General features: G+C 36.7%; 1 protein-coding gene across 18 annotated transcripts in view; it reads left to right on the forward strand.

Annotated features, from left to right (window-relative positions):
- The window catches only part of GPHN (gephyrin), a 270,224-nt gene that overhangs the window by 220,096 nt on the left and 34,554 nt on the right, over positions 1–15,574 (forward strand). For all 18 annotated transcript variants that reach the window (XM_064713503.1, XM_064713509.1, XM_064713512.1 and 15 more), the window contains 4 exons: positions 192–234; positions 3,469–3,606; positions 8,802–8,894; positions 11,852–11,907. In XM_064713503.1, coding sequence (XP_064569573.1) covers positions 192–234; positions 3,469–3,606; positions 8,802–8,894; positions 11,852–11,907 — 330 coding nt within the window. The remainder of the gene's footprint in view (positions 1–191; positions 235–3,468; positions 3,607–8,801; positions 8,895–11,851; positions 11,908–15,574) is intronic.

Genomic DNA, 15,574 nt, shown 5'->3' on the forward strand with positions numbered 1-15,574 from the left:
TGCTTGTATCAGATTCTGACCATATATATACCCTTCTGCTTAAATATACTTAACTCATGCGAAATATTTAAAAATGTTGCTGAAAATATGTATAGCCTCTGTCTTAGATCCCAGGAGCTTGCCCATTTTATCTCTGTATTTTGCATTCTTGTTGACTTCTGTAGCTCATAGACTCTGTGCTCTCTCTGCAGGTCCAGTCTAGGTGCAGCAGCAAGGAGAACATCCTCAGAGCAAGTAAGTGCAGAAACTTCTTAGCTCTATTGAGAAACTAGGACTGCTCAGAAGACAGTAAATGATAGTCAGATCAGAGGTGGGACTAAGTGGGTTTGCAGCAGAAATTTAGTAGCTTAAGACAGAGAAATCCATTCCAAAGGTAAAACTGTAAATAGCTCATATTGTTCATGTATTAATGGAGAGTCGCCTTTTAATTTATTCTTCCAAGTTGTGGTTCTAATGACATGGAGGTCTGTGTTGTTTGTGATGTTTTGTTGTGAATTATCATGTGTGTGCAGGTTTTATGGGTAAGAATTAACGCTCAAAGACAATGAAAATGGAGATTCTCAACTTGAATGTACATATTTTTATTTCATACTTAAACATGAATTTGAATGTGGGATTACATAGACCAAACCAAAAAGTGCAAAGGTTAAGAGTTCACATTTAATCCAGATGATGTCTAGTTTAATTTGCACAAATCTTTTTCTTTGTGTTGTGAGAATCTTTTCTAGTCTAAAATTTGATCCACCATATGTGCATGTATATGTATAATGACAGGACTAGGAAGTTGTTTTGGTGGTAAAAGAGCAGGCTGTCAAGAATTTTCTACCTTATGCAACCAATTGAATTAGCTGCTTCAAAGCTAGAGGATTATTTTGTTGTACAAAGTGCAGCTAATATAAGTAGTTATTTTTAGAGCTATCTGACATTTCACATTAGTGAAAGATAACTTGGTGAAGTCTGAGGAGTTGTTTAATGTCATTTACTTGTAATTAAAGTGCCATTTAGTAGTTCTACAATTTAAAAAAATCATTTGTTTGTCTCTGGGTCTATTTAAATCTGTGATACCTCTAATAGAAGTGTTAGCTTTTGTTTGTAGGAAGAAATGGGAGAGAGAAAGGTTACACCAGCATGTATCTTCCCTCCTTCATAAATGCTATTCATGCTAATGTTAAACCTAAAGGGGCTCTATTTTCTTGACTTTTTTTGCAGAAATAATGGGTGTTACTTCTGGTGTTGGAAAAAAAGATGTCAGAGGTTAGGGAATTTTAACTATTTCCAAAAAGTCTATGTTGGAGAATGCATTTCTCAGAAGATTTTAACAGAACCTTTGACTTAAGCAAATGACATGCATTAGTGACAGACTTGTAAATCTGAAGGTTGTTCTCTGGGGACCAGTCAAAGCATTGAAAACCTGTGAATTCTTTCACTTTTTAAGGTTTAAAGAGGTGAAATGTCACTTTCTGAAGTAGCTAACAGTGAGTTTTAAGTAGCAGTGAAATTACTGCTAGAAGCAGTAAAAGCATCTAGTGGCAATAGAATAAAGGTTGTGCACTGCCACACAATTCCCTCAGCTTTCATTGCTGTGACATGTTTTTTCTTAGCATTTTCCTTCATATTTTCCAACTTAAAACATCAGGAAAAGGTTTTCAGCGTGTATTGCGTGGAATCTGCTGGAATTACAGTGCTGTTAAAGCAGGGTTTCTTTCTCTATGCAAAGGCAGGTGTGGGAAGTTTAACTGTATTTCACAAATGCTTTCCTTTTCCTCTTTAATGATGTTGTCAACAAAAAACAGACATGATAACTCGGAAATGTAAGCTTGCTAGGGAGATCCCCATTGTTTAAACCAGGAATGCAGTTTTTCTATGCTACACTTTTACCTTACAATAGTTTAATGTGGATCATTTGTCCCTAGTTTTCTTATGTGAAAGTTAGGTTTGAGTTTGCAAAGTCTTAATATAGTTAGAAATTGTCTCATTGGTTGTTTCTCTCTTCTTCAAAATGCCAACTGCTATCTTAAGGAAAGGAATTAAATCAATTAAAAATTATTTGTGCTTGACAAATTCACAGTGCCTGCTTTTTTCATCATGTTATCTTCTAAATACGTATAAAGAGATTGTTCAAAGAATTTCTTCCAGAATCATTCCTGGAAGAAGTAGGTGGACAGTTTTACTTGTCTCTACTTCTTCCTCTGAAAGGTAGTTACTCTGTTAATAGCAAGAAATAATTAGTGAACAGTGTCTCACATGAAAAGGTAAGCATGTGTTAGTGCTGAACAAGTGTTGTATATATAGATTAATTAAGAAACCTCCTCGTCTGAAGGAAGGGCTTAGACTGCATGATTGCTGTGCTATTTTTTACTTGCTTTTTATTAGAAGACTACCCTTGAAGCAATGATCTTTTTTTTTTCAGAATCTGAAGGCATGTACAGTAACAAATGAGATATTTTTGTAGTGACTGCAAAGCAAAATCATGTCATTAAAAATTAGTTTCTATTATCTAATGCTTTCTGTACTGTAGTTTATATTACTTAGGAATATCATTACATATCACGTATAGAACATCATCCACTTTGGCTCTCATAAATACCTTCTTGTTCTAGGTAAATCCTTTCAAGATACTCTGCAATTGTAATTGTCTGAATCTTTCAGTTTATATCTGTTGCTCTTGTTTATATATTCCTGCAATAGTTCTCTCTTCAGTTGCTCATCTTCACTTCCAAAATCCTTCAAAGCTTGCTGTCCCCTTGTTTAATCTCTCAGTAAGTATCATTAAATCAAAAACACTGTTGGTTTCATTTTCAAACTATTTCTGTCATATTTTCTCCCCACCTGTCCCTCATACCCAGGAAAAGCAAGCTTTCTTAGGTTGTCCTACTGCCTTCACTCCAATCATACATTTAAACACTTTGCTATGGTGACAACAAAATCTTGGCAATGGGTAGGATGCCCACTAGCTGGGGACACTGTCTGCTGCCTTGACTGCCCAGTAATTTCATTGTACTCTCTCCATCTTCCTTTCAAACCTTTGGAGTCCCATCTCACTCTTGGATTGTAGGCTCACTGGCACAGTGTCCATTGTTGTGCTTTATCAGAGAATGTTGAAATGTGTTTGTGCAGAACAGAACGGAGTGAATTGTCCTGAGTTCATAGAACTGAATTAGTCTCATATTATCATCCTCAGTGTAAAATACTGCATCACCTGGAAGGGCTTCTGTTGTACATTTACCTATCTTTTTATGCTCATTGAGACTTCTGGTATGTTCTTCACTACAGATAAGGGTATACACTCTCTTGTTTCTAGTTGAATACAGTGTCTTCCCAGGGTCAGACACGAAAGCTCAATACTGATAACTAACTCATTTAATTTGCTCCAAAGTGCTGATTAGTTTCAGTAAAATGGTTTAAATGAGCATCACTATATGAATCTGCTCACTGTAGCCTACATGAATTTGTTCTTTCTCATTGCAGGTCACAGTGCTGTTGACATCACCAAGGTAGCAAGAAGACATCGCATGTCTCCATTCCCATTGACATCTATGGACAAGGCCTTCATCACAGTCCTGGAGATGACCCCAGTGCTGGGAACAGAAATCATCAATTACAGAGGTATGTTAAATTGGATTCTTTGTGAGCTTGAGGGTGAGTTCTTCCCTATTTGGCAACCTTCCTTCTCTTTTATTAATGTTGTGAGGTGTCTGAAACAGTGCTTTTCCCAGGAGAAACTGCTTTAGGAAATACCTGTAATAGGGGAAACCTTTCAAAGTTAGGAGAATGTTAGTTGAACTCAGTGGTGCTCCCTGAAGGAATCTGTAATGGAACACTAATAAAATACATGAATTTATTTTCTTCCTGTTTGTATTACATGCAGGAAACATACTGTACTCAGCTTGAACATGCCTCAGTGGACTTTTGTAGGTGCCGAGTATTGTGATTGGTTCCCTCTGTTGTCTTACTGTGGAAGATTCTCACTAAGTCCCTTACCTATCCAAGATTAATGATCAAAGCAAAGTGATTATTGATTCCAGATCACTTTTTTCCATGTCTTTATCAGTTCATCTCAGTCTCTTTTTCCAGTTTCTAGTTGGCCTGCTAGTCATTCCAGAATTTTCCTCTTCTTCTCATAAATACAATTCCTTTTCTAATCTAACACTACATGACCATTTTCTGAAATAACTTCCTTTTAATGTTTCATCTATTGAAACTTTGTAATTAAAGAGTAACTGGTTTTGATACAGTGAGATTGTCTTCAAAAGCACCAAACAGCAAGCAAAATATCAGACTTTATGACTTTGTGACTGTATCTATACTCATGAATAAGTAGGGATAGATGAAGTGATTTTTCTGGCCCTAAAAGGAATTAGCAAGGCATCTCTCATGTTTATTCAGCTCAACTATCCTCCTTCCTGAAATACTGTATTCATAATGTCTATTAGATGCCTCCCTAAGCTTCTGCTATTCCTTACATCAAGCCTAGACATTATCTGGGAGATGTTCTTGGCACATAACAAAACCATGACAGGAAATATGCTGACAAGTAAGCCTAAACTAGGTAGGGAAGCAGAAACCTCTTCCAGGGATCCTTCCAGATTGTCCAAAAGTAAGGTGGTGAGTGAAGAGATTGTGGAACTATAAACCTCAAAAGGCAAAAACATTTGGGACACTGGTGTGCTACAGACAGCAGAGAGGCACAAATGGTTTCCTAATGGAATATTCTGTCTTCTGGCTTGGAAGTTCTTTGCCAAAACTTTGTGCTACCAGAAGCCTTCAAGATGTCTTCATATTGACATAGTGATTTAGCAGACTGTATGCAATATCACACCTGTGCATTTAGTGACTCCAAGCAGAGTTCAGTGCTCCTCTATGCCTTGGCAGCAGGATTTCTGAGAAAATGCTCCATACCCTGCATTCAGAACAGCACCAATACTGGATCAACAAGGAATATGCATAATACATCCTGCACTTTCATAATGGCATGCAGATTAGAAGGCACTAAGGCATAAATGCCTGAGCATAACTATTGGGCCTTTTGGGTAGCTGTCAGTTAAATGTCTTTTCCAAGACAGCCCTTTGTGAACAATATGATGAGCTGCAGTTGGGTACATTTAGTCCAAATAAATGCGTATGCAACCCTAAACTCCTGAAATAAAGGATGAAAGACTGACATCTGCCTCCCTGATAAGCACATCATGTATTTATTTTGGTATGTCAGATACAGTTAAGGTACTGTAGGATTATTATTCTTCTTTGAATAAAAGAAGAATAATAAAATAAAAGATTCTGAGTCCAGAATGTATGTATTGTTATTCCTGGCACTCTTTTTCTTTCAAAAGTAATGAACTGAGTCTGCTGAGTCGCTCTAAGTTTTGACCCTCTTCCCTCTCACCCAAAACCCAAGCATTAGATTGAGGGTACCATGAGCAGGTTCAGAGACAGATTCTTGATTTAATGTTCACATGATTATACCAACAATTCCTTCATATTTTTGCACTGTAGAGCAAGATTTTATCTTGCAATTTATTTTTTAAGTAGTATACACTTATTTTAGTACTGTGTGTTGTCCAAGTATATCGTATGAAATTTCAGGATTGAGCCTATGGGAGACAGCCTAAAGGACATGTGTGCGTCTGTGATACTGCAAATTCAATTCTCTTAATCTACATTGTAGATTTGTAATTTGTATCTACGAATCCCAAGATGGAAATGCATTTTCAGAAGTTCTTAAAAGATCACCATCATGTTACACAGACAAATTAGTAACGGGTTGTTCTTTTTTTTCTTTTTATTTTAATATACGTCAAATTTCAGAAAATGGTATAAATTTAGTTCTGGAGGTCTGAAACTGTATTTAGAAAAGCCCTATTGTGCTGTGTTTGTTTTCTTTGTGATTTTGTGTCTTGAATTACAACTGAGCTTCTGAGCTATCTTTCAGGAGCATAGTTTCTCTCCAAGGAAAGTGAAATGTGCAAAATTCTAGAAGTCCTAATTACCTAATCAATTTAACCTGATTTAGTTAAAACTAAACATATTTCATAGCATTCATTCTCATAAATAAAGCAGCTGAATGTTATTCTGTACAAATACCCAGTACAGACCTGATTTTATTCTTGATTAAGTCAAGGTAGGCTGTAGTCTCCCAGATCTATCTATTCTCTCCTAACACAAGGGAGAGAATTATTAAAGTTGTCTTTTGAAACATGACTTTTGCACTGGTGTGTTGCTCAGTTACCATATAGATAATTTAACCTCTTTCATATTTTAAAAAAATGGACTGTCCTAAAGCATTTTAAGGAAGTGTCATAAACCCAAGGCATCTGAAGCATATTTCCCACCTGCCATCATTGATATCTGGTAGCCTCCAATTAGGCTTATTCCAAATAAATGCAGTTATCTGAGTATAGGTCTGTGGGCATATACGGTTAAATTTTTAGACAACATGATTATTATTATTCTTCTGAAACTAAGACACAGAAGTTTAATTGATAATAAAATTATAATACAGAAGCAATCTACATTTTATGAGCTTAAGCCAGAGAACAGCACATTTACTCTTGTCTAGTCCAAGAGCCCAACTGATTGGTTTGGTAGCATTGACTTTTCATATCACACTACAGTGCTACCAGGGCAGGATTTACAAAATCCATCACTTCATAGTACAAGATGTCTTACTGCTGTGCCCCAGAGAAATCAAATCAAATCTTCATGGAACTGCACCAGGTTCACCACCTAAGCTTAGCAAATACCCACGTTTGAAAAGTGAGTTAAATGTAATTCTCCATTTTGTGTCAGAAAGCCATGAGCATCATAAGGGGCAGTTTGATGGCATTAAAATAATTCAGAACATCTTTCTGACTTACAATTAATCAAAATAGGCTCAAACTGTATTTTTAGAATATTTTCTTAAAAGAGACTGCAGAGACACTTAAGATTGTCCTCTAGTTACTGACTTGCTTCATTTTAAATGCCTAAGGCTGCTTCAGCAAATAATTCTTACATTTTTCTTCTTGTAATGAAATTCATTCCCATTGCTGGCTAGCCATTTATTCCTTTCAAATATTGCATGGCAGTATGCCATGAACATACTGTTCAACTTTACTCTATTTGACGTGATTTTGCATGCAGACAAGAAGCAAAATGAAGGCACAACATGCCTGCTAAAATTGGAAGTATCACTTTAGTATGAGATTTCCTGCATATATGAACAAAGGGTGTTTTTACTAGGCCTTTGATAGCTGCCTTTTCTCTGCTATAATTTAAATGTCTGTGTGTGCATTCTTTTACTCAGTATAAGTGTACAAGCTTCTGTGAGCTTTCTAATAATTCTGTATTGTGTATCACAGGCACTGATATGCAGGTTTGCACAGGTGAATTAATGGCCATTACAAAAGTGCTTTTCTAGTTGTTTTAACAGGTTTCAGCAGCATTTTCATGGCAATAGTTATTTCAGCAATGCAGCATGAACAGTAACTTCAGGCTGAAAGTTGATACATAAGGATGTGAGCACAATATTGTTATAGTTACAATAATTAATTGCTAACTAAATCACTTTGTGTTAATAAGTAAAATACAATCTTCATTGTAATACCACTTCACTAGAGCTGAACGTTTTCAAATCAAGTAGGTGAACTTTTTTACAAAATCTGCCCATTTAGTGTGCAGCACTAGCTCTTCTGTAAAATAAGAATCACACTTTATGCACTTCTCTTTTTTGGCATGTCTCAAAGACCATAATCTCTAAAGCATATATCCATGCAAATTCTCCTGGCAGAAATAATCATGCATTCTCTCACTCCATCATACTTTCAGCAGGATATTTCCTTCCAGTGCCACAATGCACGCTAGGAGCAGGCCTCTGCTATGAGCAGGGCTTCCCTTCTTTTACTTAGACATACTGGAATCAAGCCAGTCTCAGTAGTTCTGACCCATGTGTCCTTTCCCTGTACATCTAATCACACATGTAGTAAATCTGCTTTCTCTCTCACACTATATCAAGGGCCAAGTTACATATTTTCCACTCTGTTGCATGTCATACTAAAAAATAAAGCTCTTGCTGATGCCATAAAAGTACCAGCCACTTGACTGAGGGTGAAATAATTCATATCAGTCTCTACAGGGAGGCTGAGCCACATTACAGCTCAGCAGCCATAGTTGCTAAGTTAAGAGAAAGAGTATGTTTGAAACAGCTATTAAAATATTTAGAACTATAACACTGTAAATTTATATAAATAATTCTGACACTTCTGTGCACTCATCCTCCATCAAGCAGAAATGCTCTCAGCAATTAGGTGAAGCTAATCTATTGCCAAATTTCTTTGTCAATTTATGAAAACTGGTTCATTGTTAATGTTCTCAATTCATCACCTCTCACCTTCTGTGCACAGGATTCACTTTTGAAATGTCATTTTACAAGTTTTTTTTTTTAATTTAATAAAAATTCAAATAAAGGAAAATAAAGAAAGTGCATATATTCAAGAGATCTTAGGGGGAAAACTAGTCCTGAAGAAACAAATATTTTTTTTTCTGTCTGGTCCTTAATCGGCACTATCACCTTTGGGTTTGGATACTTGGCATTCAAATCTACTGTCAGCAATCTCACCATAACTAGGAGCACAGACTTAAACAAATCCTTTGTCATTACTTTCAGACTCTAGTCTTTTTTCCTGTATGTTGGGTCAAAAATCCAAAGCCTGAGAGATCTCTCTGTCCCATACACATACGTTTCATCTATTGGAGGGCACAGCTGTGAACTTCATTTCCCTCTTTCCCCCATTGTAATGACACAGAGTCTTTTCTCTTTTTTCTAGATGGAATGGGGCGAGTCCTTGCTCAAGATGTATATGCAAAAGATAATCTGCCACCATTTCCAGCATCAGTAAAAGATGGTTACGCTGTCAGAGGTAAACACTCACTTTCTGGACATGTAGTATGTTAATTCACCTGTTTTGGATCCAGCAAGGGTTATTTTGGTTTAGATTTAATACAGATCATTGCTGGGGTCACAGTTATATAAAATGCACTGTCTTGAAGGGAGGTCACAAAGCTGAGTTCAGATCTTTTAAGTGGATACAGGTGTACAAGAGAAAATGTACACCCATGTGTGCTCCTAGATGTACACCTCTGTTGCTCGTGCATTTCTTGGAAACATTTAAAATTCTGGACGATAACAGAACATCTGGTTCTGAATTATGGATTCATCTTCTATTCCTCTGTTATAGATTTAATGAGGATTTTTTATATGTATTTTACTTTGTTGAACTCTTACAGATATTGATTACATCAGAGAATTTTCGAAGAACTTACCATAATGTTCTCTTATGGAGACACCTCAAAAGCAGAGGTTCTTACTTTAAAAATACTGCAGCTGCCATATACAAATAAAATTAGCTTTATGACTGTATTCATTTCAAGCAGCAAATATAATTTCCCAGGAGACCTGAATTCACACTCTGCTTTGCCACTAAGTGCCACATCACTTTGAGCCAGTTGCTTCTCTGTGTGTCAGTTTTTGCCTTCATAAAGTAAGAATAACGATGCTCACCTCATATGTCTATGAAGGAAATTTAAAATATACAGAATCAAACATTTTACTAGTAGTGACTTAATTGTGGTAGCAATCATGACACCATGTTGAAATTTGTACACAGTAGCCAACTTTCTTCTAGTGACATTAAAATATCTTTTTTGTTACTGGCAGTTGAAACCATGGAAAGCAACTGCCCATGAAATAGACTGCCTGCAGACCCAGGCAACGGGTGAAATCCAGTAGCTTCCCCATACATAAAAATAAAATTTCAGGTCCACAAGATGAGTGTGTGAGAGAAACAGGCAGACCAAAATGACTAGTAATGTGGTCTAGGGAGTGCATATGAAGCCAGAGAAATACAACAGGTAATGTAACACTGAGAAAAGCTAAGAGAGTGAGCTCTGAGTAGAATGCTGAGTGACAAGGGCCTTGGGATCAAGGCAAAGCTGTCTTGCAACCTGATTGCTGCAGGGTAAGGAAAAGCATGAGTACAATCTCAGTAAACACACAGAGTGAGCAGAGTGATCATGAATGTCATTTCCTGCAACTTCTGACAGAACCAACACACAAAACCTAATTTGGTGGTGAATTCAAGCAGAGTAACACTGAGATATTTGAATGCATCCAGAGAATGGCACTAAAGCTGGCGAAAGTGCTGGAAGGAATGTCCGATGAGGAGCAGCTGAGGACTGTGGGTTTGTCTTGTTTGAGGAAAAGTATGTTGAGAGGTGACCTCATGACTCCCTACAGCTCCCTGTGTAGGGGATGGACACAGGGTGTCCAGTGACATTATGTGTGGGAATGGTTGAAAGCTGTGCTAGGGAAGGTTTAGCTTTGACATCAGGAAATATTGCTTTACCAAGAGGGTGGGCAGACACTGGAACAGACTTCCTAGGGAGTGGGTTGATGCCCCAAGCCTATCTCTGTGTCAAAGGCATTTGGACAGTGCCCTTAATAATTTGCTTTACATTTTGGTTAGCCCTGAATTGATCAGGCAGTTCTATTCTATTCTATACTGTTTTGTTCTATTCTTATTATTCTTGTGAACCTGTTATCTTTGGATATGGGAAAAAAAAAAAAGCTTTTAGGCAGAGATGACACTGACTACATTAATGGATGCTTCTTACAAAAATATAAGCATTAGCTCTCAGGGACATAACATGTCTGCCCAAATCCTTGTCCTTTTCTCATTTTATATCAGTTGTGTATCATCTATAAACTTTATCTCTGTATTATTATTGGTGGGGGAATAAAATCTAGTTCAGTAGCATTTTATCAGGTTTAAAATAATTTAGCTATTAGGGATTTCTTTCTCTTCTTTTGCTGGATCATACAAGCGCATTTTTTTTCAGTGCAGGCCTTACAACTGTTTTCAGTAGTATTACATGCATTATTCAAGGCTATCTAGTTGAAGAGTCCTTTTTGAGTTCGCTCTAAAGCTCTTAGATTAGTCTGTTTGATAAGCTTTTAAGCTAAGTTAATTATTAGTCTTCAAACATGGGTAAGTACCAAGATAATGATCTGCAAAGCTGCAGCCAGTGCAGGAGTACAAAGGTGATAAATCATAGACTGAATGGACATCCTTCCTTAAAGTAGTTCTTCTTGATACAAGGTTACCTAGGTGTACATTCAGAGCTCCTGAAGTTAAACCAAAGTTTTTAAGATAAAGGTTATCACTGGTTAGACTTCATCTCTAGGAAATCAACTTTTTATAGCTACAGATTTAAAATTAGTAATAATGCAGATTTAAATGCTGTCTTTCCAGCTTAGTTTGCTTGAGCACTCTGCTGTGCTTGGAAAGGCAGAGCTGCTTGTGCTTCACACATGCTTTACACCATGGTAAAGCCTATCATCCCACTAATGCAACTTGCTGAAAGACCTTTGAGGCAGGCAGGAGTTTAAATGTCATTAGTAATTGTGCCTTCCTTGTCCCCGTAAAAATGCAGATTTGATAAATTGGAAGTCCTGAATACTTGTTAAATCAGTGATCTCAGACTACTAATTGTCACTATTGCAATAGTGTCATGAACACCCTTAAATCTTTGTTTTTAATGTAATTCCTCCTAGTCTTCCTTTACATGACCTCATACTGCCCAGAAATTTTCAGTTAAAAATACTCTGTTTTTTAGAACCAGTGTTTTTCAAAACAATAAACGCCTCAAATGGACCTAAAATGTAAAATCCTTACAGAACTTCTATAACCTTAGTCATGAAGAACTGAAGTCACTGAAGAACTGAACATTATATCATCTTTGCTCTTCTGTTCTTTATTTATAATGCCACCTTTTGTTTTGGTTCAGTGTTTACCATTTATGTTGTCCCTCTTAACAGCTGCTGATGGCCCAGGAGATCGATTCATCATAGGAGAATCCCAGGCTGGTGAGCAGGTGAGCACAATTTCTTTTCTCTTTTTTTAATGTATTTTTCTTCTGTAAGATTTTGTTTTGTATTTTTACAAGCCTTGCTAGTGCTCCAAAATTCAATAGTCTTGGATGTGGTGTGAAGTAGGACACAGCTGTACTGACCCTCCTGCTCTGTGCCTTGGGACATGATTTCAGAAAGTGAGGTAGTACAGTTACATAAGGAGCTAACAAGGATATCCCAAAATACTTCAGAGCATTGTGCTGACATGTCTGATAGGAGTGCATACAGTAACGTTCTGCCCTGGTCCAATGTTTGAGGACATGAGATTTCTAGTGGCACAACAATTCATAAGCAGAGAAAAGAGTGATTTAACCCCCTCTTGCTGACAGATTTTTTTAAGGATGTCAGCCCAATAACAGTTTTCATAAGATGCTTCCATTTTTCACACTGATAACTGCAAAATGAAGTGTATAAATTTTTTATTAAGCTTTTGCAGATAGGTAACGATCAGAACAATCTTGAGGAAGCCTGGCAGCAGCCTGGTTTGAGGCTGGTTTGTGAGAAGAATGTTTGTGCAACTTAGCTGATACATGGATTGATTTTAAAAGCAAGTTGAGGCATGACCTGTTTGTGACCTGCTGTGCTCTATAAATATTCATTAATAGACACATTTTGTGATTTGTTCTCAAATTCAAGAGCATATTTCATTGAAGTTCTTTACTCATACTGGGGAAATGGGAAAAAAAGTTATGTTCAACTAGTCTAAGTCTGTCCATTTAATCATACCTGGTAGTTGTGTTCCGGAAAACATGAGATAGTCCAAAATTAGTCCAGCTGTTTCAAGTCCTGATTTATAATTCTGTGTATTTTTTGTATGTGAAATGATGGAAAAAGGGATAAGTAACAGGCAAAACAAGGAATTAATCAATTTCAATTAGGATTTTATAGTATGTCCATTTTGACTGCTAAACAAAAAAGTCCAAGTAAAATCAACATATTTCAAAAGTTGTATCAGGTTTTAGAAGTATTATCAAGTGCAGGATGATTTAATTTGTTTTTAAATGTACTTGAACTGTCTCTAAATGTGTAATAGACATTTAATTTGGCTAATCATGTCAGGAAGAGCTGTAAAAATTATTTTTGCTTTAGGTCCCATCCATCATCATGAACTATACTTTGGTATAATAGACATCTTCTCAGTAGTGATATTCATATGAATTTAGATTAATGGATCAATTGCAAAAATATGTTAAATTACTTTCAATTCTAAAAAAACAAGGGCAAGTTAATTCAGCAGTTTTTTTCACCTGCCTTATAATTTTAGCCCTCCTGACTGCATTTTCAAGCTTTGGTCCAGAATCCGAAAGATTCAAAGACAGCTATTTTTACAACCCTTTTTATGATCACTATAAAATAGCAAGAACCAGCAGAGGAACTTGCTGAATTTTCACTCCTATCACTATTCCCCTCTCATCAATATTATCATTTTGCTAGTTAAATATCACAGCACAGTGTTGCTTAAAAGCAGTACTGCTGAAGTTGTCTCTAATGGGGACTACTTACCATTAGAGGTCTGAAGTGTTTCAGTGTCCTAATCAGTTCAGCAGGTTTGTACAAAAGATAAAAGGGCAAATGGAAGCTGCTTCCCTCCAACAAAGTTCAAGAGCTCACTAATGTCTCTACAGGGACAGTCTGTCCTCCCAGATTACAGGGAATAGGAAGACTCTCTGGCAAGGAGCAAAAATTGGGTGGGAAGCAGGCATGCAGAGAGAGGCTATTTCTGAAAATACCAGTGGCAAGTTAGAAAAACAAGGCTGTTGACCTCAGAATAATTGGTCAAAGTTTTTTTCTGGAGCAAACACATCTTCAGGTTCATCTCCTTCCCAAGAAATTATTTATAGCATTGGAAGGCTCCTCAGTCTCATTTCACCCTTCAGTCACTCTCAGCAGCAACATTCTGCTTTTCATGTTACAGACCAATTAACAGAATGATTCACAGCAGGGAGTTCAAAATAGATTTAGATTTGGCTCCTCCTGTAGGGAAAAAGGTTACATAAATGCTAGTAGCAAGGAAGAAGATGGGACTGTGCATTGCAGGAAGGCCATATAGCCAAGTTGGACATTTCTGTATCAATTTTTAATTTGTACGTTTTCTGATTTCCATTTACAGATGGTCATGTTTATGTTAACCCTTTTTTTGTATATCAGGGAAAGCTTTCAGGCACCACCCTGCTTTGGGAAGGTTAGGGCACACTTGAGATTACTGGTCACGAGCCATCCACAATGGCCTGTGTGTAGAACACTCAGCGTAGGAAAAATGGTTTTCCTTCTGCAGACTCATATAGACCATAGCATTTCCTGCAAGACTTCCTAAAGGCGTTTGGGAGAGGCACTAAAACTAACCAGCTACAATGTTAGAATGAAAAGCAGGCATTTTCCACTATTCCATTAACTTGTGCCTTTTTACAGAAAGGAGCATGGATCATCCTAAATGACACAGGAGAGGTGTAATCATGTGCAGGAGAAATGGGCTGAGATAGGGGTTGTGCTTAGTAAATTATTTCTGGGTTTTATTCAGTGACTAAAATTGAGCAGGTTATCAGTAATGAAGGCAAAGAACAGAAACCAGCATTGCCCCATTGCAGGTAAAAGTGAGATCCCAAAGGCCTTTAGAAGAGCTTCTGTGAAATTTTTGCACATTAATATGTTTTCTGAGAAGCAATCATTTCTTTATCTCCAAAAAATCTATCATAGAGGAACACAGCCCTGGAGATTCACAAATAAATCTAATGGTTGACTTTTGTTCATAAAGTTAATCTGATCAAATTCTCAGCAGACAAAAATGAAATTAAATTTATGAGCAACATGACCAGTTCTAAAAGCAATTGTATCATGAATTTGTTTAAATGTATCGCATCATTGCATCTCAAAAATTAACTCATCTAACAATAAACTCCAGAAATTTGGTTAGTTACAGCACATTTTATCACCATAGGCTGTGATTTGTGGCAGTAGTAGACATTTTGTATTCTTTGTGATGCATTTTAATAGGCAGAATTTTTTTTATGCACTGTATTCCTCTGAAATTTAAGCCGGCAATACTTAGTAAGTTCAAAACAATATTACCTATTTGTAATGTATGTTTAGATTAAAAGATACATTAAAAATAGGTAATATTGTTTTGAACAATAATTGTCTTTGAAAAAGATACAATGGGATGCAAAATACATAATCCAAGGGGTAAGCTTTGCCTTTCGTAACATTTCTTTTCATAAAAATCAAAATTACACACTAGATAGCATTATTTTCCCTTTTAAGCAGCTTTAGTACAAATGGCAGTGTTTCAGCTATCCATCCACAATTCCTTGCATAGTCTGGGGTGAGGAATAAATGCCATTTTCTTAAAAGTTTTTTTTTAATGTCATCTGGTTTAGATACTTGCATGATAGCATGAATCTTCCCCTAAAAATACATTAACTGTGACATATGGCAAGTGGGGGTTTATTTTTTTTCTTCTCCAAGGATATTAGATTTCCATTACCTGCCAAGAAGGGTTAAGATTCAGTCAGTTCTAGGGTCAGTTATTTCTTGGAATACAAAGGTCGCTGTGATGCTGTGGTAAGCCAGATAAAAACCATCGCACCTTTTTCCTATGGCTTCTGTCCCAAATGTGTGAAATACACACATTTA

This window comes from Zonotrichia leucophrys, chromosome 5 (assembly GCF_028769735.1).
Source record: "Zonotrichia leucophrys gambelii isolate GWCS_2022_RI chromosome 5, RI_Zleu_2.0, whole genome shotgun sequence".
Lineage (NCBI taxonomy): Eukaryota > Metazoa > Chordata > Aves > Passeriformes > Passerellidae > Zonotrichia > Zonotrichia leucophrys.